The following is a 15,639-nucleotide window of genomic DNA, read 5'->3' on the forward strand; positions in this document are numbered from 1 at the left end:
TACCAGTCCATGAGCTTTCATGTTTTTTCTTCCTGCGCTTTGAAGTTCTCACTTTGGTTGTAAGACTGTGTATACTGTAATGTAAACTAACCATGTTCTCTGATCCTTGTCATTACAAGTGTATCTTCATGTATACTGCGATATGTATTATAATTCAGATTCCATGGAATGAACGAGGCAAACGTCGTGGTAAGGACTGAGTTACTAACGTTCATTTGTTCTGATAAATGCTGAAATCGAAATACATTTTACATACTTGCAGTTCTTCGTTTCAAAAATGCTCTCGAAATAAGTCATTTTCTGCATGCATTCACAGGTAAGCATGTCCATGCCAGTGCATGTTAATAGTGGGCCAGTACTTATGATGCAACTGTGCATTCACTGACATTAAATGTATTCCACTACGAGTTTTCTGCATTTAAATTTAAATGCCAACAATAGATGGCAAACACAAAGTTGTAAAATATGCAACCGATGCTAGCGTCGAGCAATAAAAAATATAAAATTGTGGAAGGAAGGGAATTTAAGCGAATATGTGGAAGAAATGATATTAAATATGTTCTTTAATATGTATCGTGAAGCAAACTACTGTAGTTCAGTACTTTTCATGACTAGAACAAGATTTGTATTTTATTAGTGCTGTGTGGGGCATTTTCTTGTTTTACCCATGGAATTCATGCTGTGGCGTTCCTGCTGAAATATGGCAGCGTGTTGGGAGGAGCTGAGTAGTCATACAGCCACTGGGGCCCCCGTATGGTGGGGTGCTCCGGGTCCGCTTCGTCCCTCCAGTAGCCGCTGGGCAGGTAGATGTCGCGACTGACTGCGCCCTCCTCCAACACCGGCGCTACCAGAACGTCCTCGCCAAGCAGGAACTCTGTGAAGAGCACAGTCAGTGTGTTACGTGGTATGGAGTGACAGCTACATCTAGCAGAATGTGTGCACAAACCACCACATATGTCATAACATTTAATACTTATCAGTGGAACAAACGTGAATCAGCTTCATTTAGCAGATAACGTTGTACTTTGTGACTCTAACAAAAAAATTTAAACAACAGAGCAAAGAGCTTATTGCAGCAGATTTGATAGCAGATTTGAAAATAGATTACAGTGAGATTAACACAATATTTCAGTTCCAATAGAGTCTTTACAACCACCATAAATCTTTTGTGTGGGGGTGTTCTGCTACAATGCCTATCCTTTACTGGATTAAAATATCCTTCCATTTTCAATTATTCTTTTTTATGCTACCAGGACGTGACAGGTGGTTAACATTCACTAAATTAATACATGTAATTAGCATATCCTGCCCTTATGTCTGAGAACAGAAGAATTTGCAGAAAGTGAATCTTAGCGCTCTGGTCCCACATCAGTAAAATATTTACTTTTAATACAAAAACATTCAGAGCCGAGAGTTCTGAAGTGAGATACAGGACGATACATATACTAAACTACTGCAAGGCACAGGGAAAGGAACGAAAGGACCACGGAGCAGAGTACTGTAGAACTACTGATGACTGAACTGAAAATGGAATTGAGCGTTACGGGACATGCAGCAAGGAGAGCGTATGGTGGACTTAGAAACGATTCTTTGCTAGACTGGAAGAAGTGAGGTAAGAACAAACTGACAACCTAATTAAACAGAGAAGGAGTAAGAGGCGACTTGAAAGTGTGCTATATCTGAAGGCTGTAATGTGAGCAAGAGTCTAGGAGACTGCTTTATTCAGTAGTAAATGTCGACTGGCTGGGGATGATGATAATGATGATGGTGATGATGGGGATTGTATGATTTAAAAGAAGACAAAAGTTGGTGACTCTGGCACACATAATGGCAATACATCATAACAGACCAGATATGCTTAACAGAATATGTAACACCTTCTGGTTTGTATTTAATGCCTATAAATCAGTAGTTACACACGTATTTATCACAATGGTGACACCATGAATGGTACCAGCAGATAACATGCAATTAACAAATTAGGAAGGGACAGCAGTGTAAACAGTTAAACTCCTGTTATAAACCTTGCAGTATCAGTTACAGGAATAAGTAAAATATCAACTTATTGGTAGCATCTGGTTGTCATGCAGAGCTCAAAAGGCCGTATTGAAAGTCCTATATTTAATGGCCTTTCGTATCATCACAATCATCCACTGACATTTGATATTACGGTTGCGACACAATTGTATTCAGTTATCCACTCTCTTCAGAACTTAAACATAGATTACAATCACTCTATCTTCTGAAGCTATTGCTTCAAAAGTGAAGCCCTTTCTTCATCATAATCTATATTTTCGTGCACTACAAGTTGATTTTTGTATAACATTATAGACACTTATGGAAACTTCATCAAACCGGTCAAATTATCTGCAACCTCCAATAACGCTCTATTTACTTGTTTATGCTTTATTGCACTTTTCGTTTGTTTGAAGTTACTATTTTAGATTCTATTTTAGAAATTGTCTCCAGTTTTATTACCACTTCTTATTCGCAGTCATGCAGTAACTTTAGCAGGATATAGATTCCTTGATCTAATCCTGCACAGCCTGCTTCAAGATTATTGCTCAACTTACTTGCCAACATTTTCTATGATACGCATTTTGAAGTTACCGATGTCTCACAGTCTCTGCACAAGGTCGAATACGTTGATACACATAATTTGATTTACGTAAACAACAATTTTATACTTTAAGTTAATTAATCACACACACGTTTTTCCAGATGCAAATTACAAAATGTTTGAAGCAAATGTCCTTTAGTCATCAGTGGGACATCAGCCAGCATGATTGTCCCCGTTGTAGCTTTGTTTTTTACAAAGATATGAACAGTTGTATGACTTTTTAAAGTGGCACCCTGTTTTTTTATTCGTTAATTAATTTCGTCTCCTAAAGACATATTCAAAAACGTATCACAGTGTACCATTCACTGAAACACAACGTTATTAATTACATAACACAACATTGACTTTGAGCCTGGGATCACATACTCTTCCACTTTCTGGAGTTGTCAGAAAACAAATGAAAACCAAGTAAAAACATAACACAAAATTGACTTTGAGTCTACTGTACCATTGACCACGAGTAGAACATTCAAATGTGATCAAAGTGGTGACCCTGGGCACCGAAACACTAGCGCATTCGTCGAATGAAAGAATTATTTACTGCTTCCAGTGTTGCCTGCTGAAGAGAATTATAAGCAAGCACGATACGTTCCTGCATGAGATCTGCAGTTCTTGGAATACTCGATAGACGTCCTCAATGCATCCCCGAAGAGGATTTAAATCAGGCGACCTAGCAGGCCAGGTAACTCTCCTCCTCGACCAATCCATCTGGCAGTATACCTTCGCTTCAGAACACGACGTGCACGCAAGGCGCTATGTGCTGGACATCCATCGTGTTGATAACACATAAGCACTCTGGTTCCTAGCAGCACGTCGCCCAGAAGAGGAGGAAGAATTCCTCTGAAGAACTTGGCATACGCTGGGCCGTTTAGACTTCCATTGATGAAATAAGGGCCAATAATTATTGTACCAAGCATCCCACACCAGACGTTAACTCTCCATTGACGCTGATGTTCCACCTGTCTAAGCCATCGTGAGTTGTCCCTGTACCAATAATGCTGTTCCTTGCATTTACCTGTCCTTTGTTTGAGAAGGAACATTCATCGGTAAATAGAACATTTTAAAAGAAGTTCGGGTTGGCGAGGATTTGCTGCTGTGCCCACTGACAAAACTGTACACGATTATGGAAATCATTCTCATGCAGTTCTTGATGTAGGTGTACATAATAAGGATGGAACCAGTGACGTCTAAGAATACGATGTACACCGGTTTTTGGAATGCCAATCCCGTATTCAAGCTGTCGTGTGCGCACATGTGGATTCATAGCAACGAAAAAGAGAACAGTAACTTCGGCAGCTTCGTCTGTACGCTTGCTACAACAATTGCGTTGTCGAGGGTTGAAACTTCCCATTTCCTGAAGCGTCGCAACAAGACGAGAAAACATTCGTCGATAAGGTGGGTTCTTGTCAGAATATCTCTCTGAACAGTACCGCTGCCTGCGTAGCATTTCGCCTACCTTCAACAAAAACAACAACAATAAAGGAAACGTTATGTCGATGCTGTTTGTAGGAAGGATAGCCTTTATGTATGCCTAGTCTACATAATAGTATTTAAAAGGACCAAACTACTGTACTAAATGTTACCTTACATAAGAAAATAGTATTGCAATTACTGTTCTGCTAACTTACATTCCCCATAGATGAGTAGCATTTCTACCTTCTCTTAGTTGGAGTACATTCTACTCACACAACTCTGCTTCTAACGATCGTTGACGGAATGACGGGTGGGCATTTTACTTATGTTTACATTTATCCTCTGTCAACGTCAGCACGTGGATGTGTTCCATTGCTCTGAGTACCTGCAGTAATCGCTGGGAGTGTCACCGTCAATGCTGTGTTACGTAATTCATAACGTTTTGTTTCAGGGAATGGTACCCTGTGATACATTTTTGAATAGGTCATTAAGAGAGGAAATGAATTACCGAATAAAAAATACAAGGTGACATTTAAGAAAGTCATACCGCTGTTCATATCTTTGTAAAAAACAAAGCTACAACGAAGGCAATCATGCTGATTAATGACCACCTCACGGCTAAAGAACATTTGCTTGAAACATTTTATGGTTTGCGTTTGGACTAACAGTTATTTGGGGTGGTCAAGATAAATGGGACACCCCGTATATAACATAAAGTTGTCAGCATGCACCCTTAGAGAAACAAACGACCACAATATAAGAATATGCATCAGATAAATGATTTTGAGAGTATGTTAAAGGAGGTTGCATTTTATGAACTAGAATGATTATATGTATCACAGTGCATAATAGAATTAATAATTTTGGAAAACAAAGGGATGATAAATGGAAGCAGGATTAGGGGATTCAGAACGTATATGCGATATGCTGACAGGAAAGTTGTACAAAATATAACAGTTGTGATGGTAAAATACTACAATGTGTTCTGCAACAGAGTCTTTGCTTCTTTTAAAAATGTTACTCTAACTTATTTAGCTATTTAATTAGAGAAAATGCTTCTAAGCTCTGTGTTACAAATGTCATTATTAAATCATGTAAAAATAGATGAAGAACAAGAGGCACTGATGAAGACATGGTTAAACTATAATACCAATTGTGTGACTCCATGCAAAACTATGAAAGCATGTATTTTCAGCAAACTAATACCACATCCAGCAACACAACAGGAACTTCCTAAAATGTAGGTAATATAAAATTGTAGAACTCCTATAATAGGCATATAAGGGGATGCTTGAAACATAAATATATATTTAAAACGAAGAAATTATAACATATTTGTGACGTTTTTCATTTAGATTTTTAATTTTTATTTATGTTTTGTTTAGCCTGACTACATTAGGGCTTTAAGAATGTCTATTAAATCAGTCTAGGAACACAAAAACCTTCTGAATTTCAATGCTGCTCTATCATTCAGTTGTATACATCTTATAAACTATTAGGAGAATAGTTATGTCCACTGACACCAATAATAACAGAAAATAATGATGGTAATTTTCATTATTATTATTATTATTATTATCATTATTATCATTAAGAGTATTAAGAATATCAGCAATAATGATTAATTCAACTTGTATGAAGCTGTGTTTAGTATCACGCAAACTGATATGATAATGAAATGGAAGGAGACAAAACGATGGTGATGATAGTTGCTAAGAAATAATAAAAGCTGAATAGTGAGTTTTTTGAGAAAAGGATGGAAAAATGTGGCAGGAGAGCGGGTATTGGCGAGAGTTAGCTGCAGAAAAATATGTAAAAGAGATAGCTGTTGTGACAAAGGTAGACCGTTAACTGACAGCTGAAGTTAATCGGTATACTTTGTGGAAAATCATTCTGTAGTCATGTTTATTATACAGAAAATTATTCTGAGAAGATTACAGTATTATGTAGTGAAATAGAGACGATTTTACTTTGTTGAGAACGAAAATATCTGCAGTGCTGTTGAAATAAGAGCGTTAGAGTTGTAAATAAAGAAGAGGAGAACCATGATTAAGAAGACGATAGAGTAAATACCGGTTATTAAAGTGACTACATTTATTCCTTCCTAGGCAGTAGTGATATTCTTGAAAAAACGAATGTCACAAACGTATTGCACACAATAATTCAACACTGCATGAAGCCATCTTGTGCTAGAAGAAAGAAGCCTTTAATAAACGTAAACGTGGTCCGTAGTAGGCTGTAATGTGATTTATATATAATTGTGCGATTAGCTAATTTCTACAATATGTAATTGTCAAAGACAGCACAAATTTTGGAGTGCTTGACAATGACAAATAGTCAAAATCAGGTAATTACATGATGAAATAAAAATCCCATTGCAGCCTACTACAGACCTTGGTTACATTTATTAAACGTCTGGAGGCTGTGGATCCCCACAAATACAAAATTTTAAGAAAGAGGTCTGGTGTGACATTTGATCGATGGTCTAACAAACGCCGTGACGTACAAACACTGAAAAACTGCAGATGAGTTCAAAGGCAGCATGTAGATGGGAAAAATCAGAGGAAATAACACTGTAGTGGGGACCGAGATTGAAAGAGAGGCTACTTTCATGTAAAAAGGGGTAAAGGGAAGCATTAATCGATACCTGAGTCGACGGTCTGCGCCGTGTCGTCGTTGGGGGAGATCCACCAGATGGGCAGGTTGACCGGCGTGCCGTCCTCCACCGCCTTCTGCATCAACTCCACGATGCGCGGCGCGTACTGCGCGCGCAGCGACAACAGGTCGCGGCAGATCTCCAGCGTCTGCAATCACAGCTCTCATAAGTCACCAGCCCTGCTAAAGGCTGCTCATTGGCAGAATCGACTCTCTTACTTCTCTACGTGGAAAACAATGTGAATGCGATGGAACTATCACTCTAAACTATAGTTTCCACAACTGAAATTGGGCAACGTTTCCTTGATTACTGTGTCACAGCTAATTTCGATTCACAGCGATAGCGCACAGGAAACAGCGACGAAGACCAAAGGCAAGTTTTTCTTCCCAGTTACAATCCCTAAATAGGCCACTACCCAGAAAGAGCTGAAGCAATGAGTCCAAGGCATGGTTGAGTTTGTGGTCACGGAGCAGATTACTTTGAATAGCCGGCCGTACCTAAGGTTGCCTCGTACTGGAGCTAACCGTATTCGAATGAGACTTACGGTCTGAGAGTCATATCCAGAACACTGTATGTCAACAGTCCCATTTCTATTTTATTGTCTTATATGTATTGGAAAATAATGTCTAGCTGACATAATCTGCAGCACCACTTCAAGAAATACTGTCTCCTCATTCCCAGCTGGTGAACAGAGAACCGAGCATTGTGAACTGTCACAATAGGAAAAAGATGTACCTGAAATGTTAGACAACGATATTTACATGTCATACCGTTGACACGATGTTAACATCAACCTACCCTGGTGCTGGGAGACTTAAGTCTACGCGAAACTCACCTAAAGATGTGACCGTAAATTAAGGTTGAGTTATCTCCCATGACCTGTTCAGCTCTTTGTGAGCTTTTTCACCAAAATTACCACTAATCCTTTATTGCGCACAAAGGTTCATTAATTAATGATATTTGCTAAATGTTCATCAGCATGTACTGTCAAATGTGTATTGACAGATTACCAGAAATAGTGTTCGTTAGATACGTTGGCTGATGATTTCTTACTCAGAACCATCACTCTGGCAACCAACATGAAACGTCCTTGATTTTCATAGTTTACACCATTGCTCTTCGTGGGAAGTGTATCACATACAATGTAAGGAGATGTTTAGTTTCACACTTCACCCACGCTATTACAGATCGGTCAACTCGGGTTGCAGTAGATGTTTTCTCATGACAGTAAAATAGGTAAAGTTTTATGTTTCTCTTCGTGAAATATTTTCAATTTTCGTAATATCCTGTCAAGAACAAAAATTAACGCTATATATATTACAAGTTAGTCATACCTTTATTACTAAGCTTTATCTGTTGTTCTCTTATGTTGCCAAAATCATTATTATATTTCTGTTACCATGTTTCAAATAATCATGCTCATCAACCGTTATATTGGCCTCGAATGCCCCACAAATATGGATAGTGCTAGCCAGTGAAAAGGAAACCCACAACGACACTCCTTCTGGAACCTGTCCCTCATTGTGTGCTCAGTGTCCCTTTTCATCATTTCCCTTATTCTTTTAACTCGTATTCATGGAATAATTACTTTTGGAGATATAATCCTGGCTTCCTCATTTTGTAGTAAGGTTTATCAAATTAGAACACTATTTTCTGTAACATGGGACAACTGCGTCTCCTTTCTTGTTGTAAACTTTTTTTTGAAGCAGCCTTTTCATGCCAGACAAAAATGTACTTTCTTATGATACCCGTGAATCATTTCATTCTATACTGGTGGTCCAGCTTTCAACGGAAGTGACTGTTAATGATGACAAGGTATTTCTTGTATGCATGCATTAAACTTCGATTGACACTCGAATTTACATTACACTTACTGATACAACGTTTTAAAAAAACGTGTGTGAAATCTTATTGGACTTAACTGCTAAGGTCATCAGTCCCTAAGCTTACACAATCCTTAATCTAAATTATCCTAAGGAGAAACACACACAACCGTGCCCGAGGGAGGACTCGAACCTCCGCCGAGGTCAGCCGCACAGTCCATGACTACAGCGCCTGAGACCGCTCGGCTAATCCCGCGTGGCCAACGTTTGTCATGATATGATTTTGTAATGTCTCCTTCAAGTAACCAATATTCAAAACACAAGACAACTCCATATATGATGCATTGCAATAACGAACTCACAGTTGATAACCCGTTATCATCAGTATTCCCGTTATCATATGATGGTCAATTAAGCAAATTATCCCAACTTGGTTTTGGTTTCTTAATTATTGACTTTTCTTTGAAACATTTTAATTTTATTATGTTTTAGATAAAATGTATTTAATAATGTGCGTTTGCTTACATTACTCGTAATTTCAGCTACCTGAAAATGTTTCAGAACAATGTTTAGCCACGAATAGTCATAAAAGTTTCATAATTTGGTATTCTATCATCGCATGTTTCCTCAGTTAACGGAACTAACTGCTTACAGTCCCTGTCTCATTACGGTGTGGCCTATACCGACATTGTAAACCCGTGCCGCCGGCCGGAGTGGCCGAGCGGTTCTAGGCGCTACAGTCTGGAACCGCGCGACCGCTACGGTCGCAGGTTCGAATCCTGCCTCGGGTATGGATGTGTGTGCCGTCCTTAGGTTAGTTAGGTTTAAGTAGTTCTAAGGGGACTGATGACCTCAGAAGTTAAGTCCCATAGTGCTCAGAGCCATTTGAAACATTTAAACCCGTGCCTTCCAGTAGCTGCGACTGTAGTAGAGGTGTAGTTAGAAGAGTCTCTAGAATCAGTTATGTCACTATAGAACATCGTCATGCCCCTGAGGGGATCACATCAAAGAACCTCCGCAACAGAGTTAATACCTGTGTCCACAGTTCTACTCCGAATGTATGGAGCTCACCTCTACCCATGTTTCTCCGATTTTCGATCAGGCAAGAGCCTCCACCTGACTCTCAATGTACAATATCCCATACTCAAATTCATTGTAAATGCACTGGATTTTCTTTTGTGTCGGCAATAGTGTCAGTAGTCCATACTGTGTGGTATTCTGGAACACTCAGCCTAGTACTTCTTTTAGTTTAGCTAACCTACACAGCCTAATAACAAAAGTGAGGCACCTAGAAGTCGTGGTCGGATGTCAGCGCAGTTCTACAGGTGCTCACCACCGGCTGTTATGTAAATGGTCATAATTTCAGTATCTGCGCTTAGCCGACAGAGTCCGTTAGTGTTGTTCGTGTTTCGTTGGTTACTTGATTTGGCAAAGTATATAAGTGGCGTAAATAGCGTCAGACGTTTAGTAATCACTACGAAGCACACGGAGATGCAGCGCACTAGTATGAGACAGTGTTACCAACGAATGATAAATTCTGGAAGGAGCGACATTATGGGTCTCTATTTGGCCGGCTGGCTCCTCCAAACACAGCAGAAACATCACAGGTGAACTGTATTCGTAGTCCACGAAAAACATTCAGACCACCCATTAGTTGCTGCTTATTAAATTGTCCAACCAAGTCAATGTCTATTGTTCTCAATGACTTGTACACCTGAGCACTGCCGGCCGAAGTGGCCGTGCGGTTAAAGGCGCTGCAGTCCGGAACCGTAAGACCGCTATGGTCGCAGGTTCGAATCCTGCCTCGGGCATGGATGTTTGTGATGTCCTTAGGTTAGTTAGGTTTAACTAGTTCTAAGTTCTAGGGGACTAATGACCTCAGCAGTTGAGTCCCATAGTGCTCAGAGCCATTTGAACCATTTTTTGAACACCTGAGCACTGCGCCGCCAACGGCGACGGTACCCACGTCGCAAAGGCATTGCAGAGGCTCGTTAATAAACATGCCTTTGCGACGTGGGTATGTCGCCGTTGGAGGCGCAGTGCTCATGTGTATAAGTCATTGATAGCTGAGAGTACAAAACTGCTTGTTAAGGTTCCTTATTGGACTTTGGATCCAGACAAGCAGTTCACTTTGTCTACCAGAAGAAAGAAGAAGCTGAATGCAGACGAGTAGCTGTTCATATAGGCCAAATTAACCACACGCTAAAAGCGTATATAAAAGAATTAAAAAGAAAAAAAAGAACATGGGAGATATATAAGGCGAGGAGATACGGGATTTATGGGGCATTCGAATGTGACTGGAGCCAGAAGAAGGACAGAAAGCGAACGTGAGGGCAGCCATGGTCGTCGTGAAGGTACCAGACAACCACGTCTAATCCACCTGGAGGGACGATCGTCTTATTGTTCACTAAGCACAACGTAACCCCTGGACATTTGCGCCTGCCATCGGAAGGCCAATTATTAACTTCCTGCGATACGCTGTGTCATTGCGCCCTGTTACTTGGAGTCTAGCAGCACACTGAACTACGAAACTACCACCATGTGCGTGGACTGTCACTAACAGCACTGCAGACAGCTGCGTTTGGAGTGGTGTAGCGACTGGGAAGAGTGGAATGCTGACGAATAGCGCCGCGTTGTGTTCAGCCATGGATCACGATTCTGCAGTACCGTAGATGACCATTGCCCGCCGGTATGGGCCAGTGTGGTCCCATTCTTCGAGTGTTTGGAAAGACACAACGGTGTTACTCCCGGCGTGATGCTGTAGAGGCCATCGGATGTAACTTCGGCTCACGGTTTGTAGTAAGTGAGGGAACTCTAACTGCACAGCACTATGTCATGGACACCCTTCGCACTCCAGTGAAATTTCCGATATGACAGTATCATGGGGCCATTTTTTTTCTATACAACACTCGTCCACACATGGAACGTGTCTATATGAATTACGTGCGTGATGTTGAGGTACTCCTGTGATCAACGAGTTACGATATATGATGAATGAGACCAGATCAGGCGTCAATTCCGTCCCAGTATCAGTACACAGGTTACAAAGGACCATTTACACTACTGGCCATTAAAATTGCTACACCACGAAGATGACGTGCTACAGACGCGAAATGTAACTGACAGGAGGCAGATGCTGTGATATGCAAATGATTAGCTTTTCAGAGCATTCACACAAGGTTGGCGACGGTGGCGACACCTACAACGTGCTGACATGAGGAAAGTTTCCAACCGATTTCTCATACACAAACAGCAGTTGACCGGCGTTGCCTGGTGAAACGTTGTTGTGATGCCACGTCTAAGGAGGAGAAATGCGTACTATCACGTTTTCGACTTTGAGAAAGGTCAGGATTGTAGCCTGTCGCGATTGCTGTTTATCCTATCGCGACATTGCTGCCGGCGTTCGTCGAGATCCAATGACTGTTAGCAGAATATGGAATCGGTGGGTTCAGGAGGGTAATACGGAACGCCGTACTGGATCCCATCGGCCTCGTATCACTAGCGGTCAATATGACAGGCATCATATCCGTATGGCTGTAACGGATCGTGCAGCCACGTCTCGATCCCTGAGTCAACAGAGGGGGACGTTTGCAAGACAACAACAGTCTGGACGAACAGTTCGACGACGTTTGCAGCAGCAAGGACTATCAGCTGGGAGACCGTGGCTGCGGTTACCCTTGACGCTGCATCACAGACAGGAGCGCCTGCGATGGTGTACTCAACGACGAACCTGGGTGCACGAATGGCAAAGCGTCATTTTTTCCTATGAATCCAGGTTCTGTTTACAGCATCATGATGGTCGCATCCGTGTTTGCCGAAATCGCGGTGAACGCACATTGGAAGCGTGTATTCGTCATCGCCATACGGGCGTACCACACGACGTGATGGTATGGGGTGCCATTGGTTACGGGTCTCGGTCACATCTTGTTCGCATTGACGGCACTTTGAACAGTGGACGTTACATTTCAGATGTGTTACGAACTGTGGCTCTACCCTTCATTCGATCCCTGTCAAACCGTCCATTTCAGCAGGATAATGCACGACCGCATGTTGCAGGTCCTGTACGGGCCTTTCTGGATACAGAGAATGTTCTGCCCTAGCCAGCACATTCTCCAGATCTCTCACCAATTGAAAACGTCTGGTCAATGGCGGCCGAGCAAATGGCTCGTGACAATACGCCAGTCACTACTCTTGATGAACTGTGGTACCGTGCTGAAGCTGCATGGGCAGCTGTACCTGTACACGCCATCCAAGCTCTGTTTGACTCAATGCCCAGGCCTATCAAGGCCGTTATTACAGCCAGATGTGGTTGTTCTGGGTACTGATTTCTCAGGGTCTATGCGCCCAAATTGCGTGAAAATGTAATCACATGTCAGTTCTAGTATAATGTATTTGTCCAATGAATACCTGTTTAACGTCTGCATTTCTTCTTGGTGTAGTAATTTTAATGGCCAGTAGTGTACGTGCGTGAGGTTGAGCTACTCTTGTGATCAACAAGTCGGCTAAATCTCTCTACGATACATGATGAATGAGACCAGTTCAGGCGTCAATACCGTCCCAGTGCCAGTACCCAGGTTATAAAGGACCATTTACAACAGTTGTAGGTCGGATTGTCTGAGAAGGGGATACAACAGCACTGTGATAGTCTTCCTGTCTGAATCAGGGCATGCATCCAGGCCAGAGGTAGAGCAATTTCATACTGATAAGTGGGCTCATATTGCCAAAATCTGTGTGAAGGTGACTCCATTGACAATCACTTGCAATAATATATCATACGTTTCCTCCTCCCGTTTTGAGTGCTTCAGTTTGTCAGGCAGCGCATGGCTGATAGTAGTAAGACAAGTCTTGCTTCACATGGAGTGCTCTAACTGCATGTGTGCTTCATCCTGCTATGCTGAACACCTGGGTGAAATAGGTTACAGAAGCAGATCAATAAGTGTGGCGTCAGGAATGAACGCACCTCATTGTCGAAATCCCACGGCGTGTAGGAGAACTTGACGGCCGGCATGAAGATCGTGGCCTGCAGCCAGCGAATGTACATCTCTTTGGTCGGAAGAGCGTACGTCGCACCGCCCACCATCTCCGGCATCACGAAGGGGTGGCCCACGATGCTGAGCTCCAGCAGCTTCGGCAGCAGCGTCCCCACACCACCGGCCGTGCCCCACTTGCTGTCCACGACGTCCATCAGGAAGAAGTTGGGCAGGCGCTGGCTCTCCACTCCGCTCTGTATCTCGACCAGGGGACCGAACTGGGAGGCGGCTCTCGCGAACTCGTCGCTGTAGCGCACCGGGTTCCGTTCCACGGGTTGTATGTTGGGCAGCTGAGGCAAGTAATTTGTCTGACCAGCGTCGAATTCGAACGAATCGATTCCTGTCTCATTGCGGAGCGCCTGAAAACAATTCGGAGTTAAACAGTTAGTGTAAATGAAAGAAATGGTGAAACGAAACAGCTGTAGAACAAGTTCATCATCACAATGAATGAAGTAATACATATGATCGGATAAGAGTGGTCAAGTGTGACAGGCAAGTGTCATTAAAGGAAATATTCGACATCCTTACATTAGATCCTACATTAAATTATTGATCAATTCGTTTTGAGTTAGTATGTAATTCCAATTAAAATTATGTAATACGTAACATACCGTTGTGCAACAAATACTGAATAATATACCATGTATTTAAATTCCTGCAGAGGTATGCAGCACTATTAAAGAAAGTGCCGTAAACATCAGTGAGATAGTTGTTGCAAAACAAGCATTCAAGCATTCAAAAACAGATGACCAGGAGCGATTTGCAATAAAGAATCGTAGCAGTTGATTGATTATGCATTGCAGTGTTAAGTTTATCGCTGTAAAACTGTTGACAACTGAAATTATGATGTGTGGACTGGGTACTTAGAATTTAACGTTTCGGACTGCATCATCTGTGTTATTTTCTATGTCAGCTTCCATCAACCTACAATTGTTGAAGGAATTTTCAAGAAGAGGTTAGCCGTCTTCTTAAAATTAATACAAGCCCAGTTCAAGCTCATATACGTATAACTAGACAAACATATGTTTACTTTTGCTACTGCTGAATTCAGTTTATGTTGAAAATGAGAACTAAATTTTATAATATGTACATCAGCTGTCCTTCGCTGTACTGTAACTGGTGTGTCTCATTTCCATATTTCCCATCCTAAACCGCCTTGATGTGAGATTCCGTGTATAGCTAGAGAACTTGTCTAGCTGGAACTGATACTCATTTTACCTCAGAGTGTCGCACAAAAATTATAATTCACGTGCAGGCACGAAGGCACATACAAATAGACCAAAGCAAACGCAGGGATCCGAAACCAGGGGTGGATTTAATTACTATAGACAATGATGACCCCAGTGACTGGGCGCTTGTTCCGATTGGAGAAAAGACGATTGTTTTCTCGCAGAAACTCTGTTTTCTTTTTGAACTGGCATTCGAGAACTTATATGTACCCGATTCATCTGTATGTAATACCTGTGCATCATGCAGGTCATTGGTAACAAATCGAATCCAGTTCGGACAGGAAGACAAGCCGCTTGTTCACTTGACACCAGTTTCTCGCAGTAATTCGTGAACCTTTCACCGTCGGTTGGTTTCGTTAATTACAGGTCGACAATGTACCGCGAATCATCATTACGACAACGAAATTTGTGGAGAACTTGCGAGCGAAGTCATGAAGATACCCAGCCATCCAGTCCGGACTGTAATGTCATCCAATAGAGAGGTCTGCTCCATTGATTCTTCCGAACTGCTGTGGATAAGGGAATTACGTCAAGTGATTTCTAGGCTGCAATATACTTAGGAAAAACTATGAAATTCACAAACATAACAGAAAGAAATATTTCCATTGTCCACCTGTACAGCACTGTGAGCAATAGCTCTCATCAAATAGAATGTCCTTGAGGCCATGGAAGTTTTTCGGTCGTCACAAGTTCCTTCGGAAAGTGAAAAGGGCACATAAACATAAAACAATAACATTCCTGAATTCTACCAGCGGGCTGTGTTCCTGTTTATTGAGCCGACTTGCAGCCATGGTGTAGTTGGCAATTTGCCAGTATTTAGGAACCAAAAGCTCTTGCGTAGCGAGATCTTAACACTCATGTCTCACAG

At 41.7% G+C, this 15,639-nt stretch overlaps 1 protein-coding gene across 1 annotated transcript in view; it reads right to left on the reverse strand.

The window, feature by feature from the left end:
* Positions 1-545: 545 nt before the first annotated feature.
* Positions 546-15,639, reverse strand: part of LOC126198846 (myogenesis-regulating glycosidase-like) — a 32,786-nt gene continuing 17,692 nt past the window's right edge. Inside the window, exons 4-6 of the mRNA XM_049935432.1 lie at positions 13,473-13,901; positions 6,681-6,837; positions 546-874 (exon numbers count right to left, since the gene is read on the reverse strand). Coding sequence (XP_049791389.1) covers positions 675-874; positions 6,681-6,837; positions 13,473-13,901 — 786 coding nt within the window. The 3' untranslated portion in view covers positions 546-674. The remainder of the gene's footprint in view (positions 875-6,680; positions 6,838-13,472; positions 13,902-15,639) is intronic.

This window comes from Schistocerca nitens, chromosome 8, assembly GCF_023898315.1.
Source record: "Schistocerca nitens isolate TAMUIC-IGC-003100 chromosome 8, iqSchNite1.1, whole genome shotgun sequence".
NCBI lineage: Eukaryota > Metazoa > Arthropoda > Insecta > Orthoptera > Acrididae > Schistocerca > Schistocerca nitens.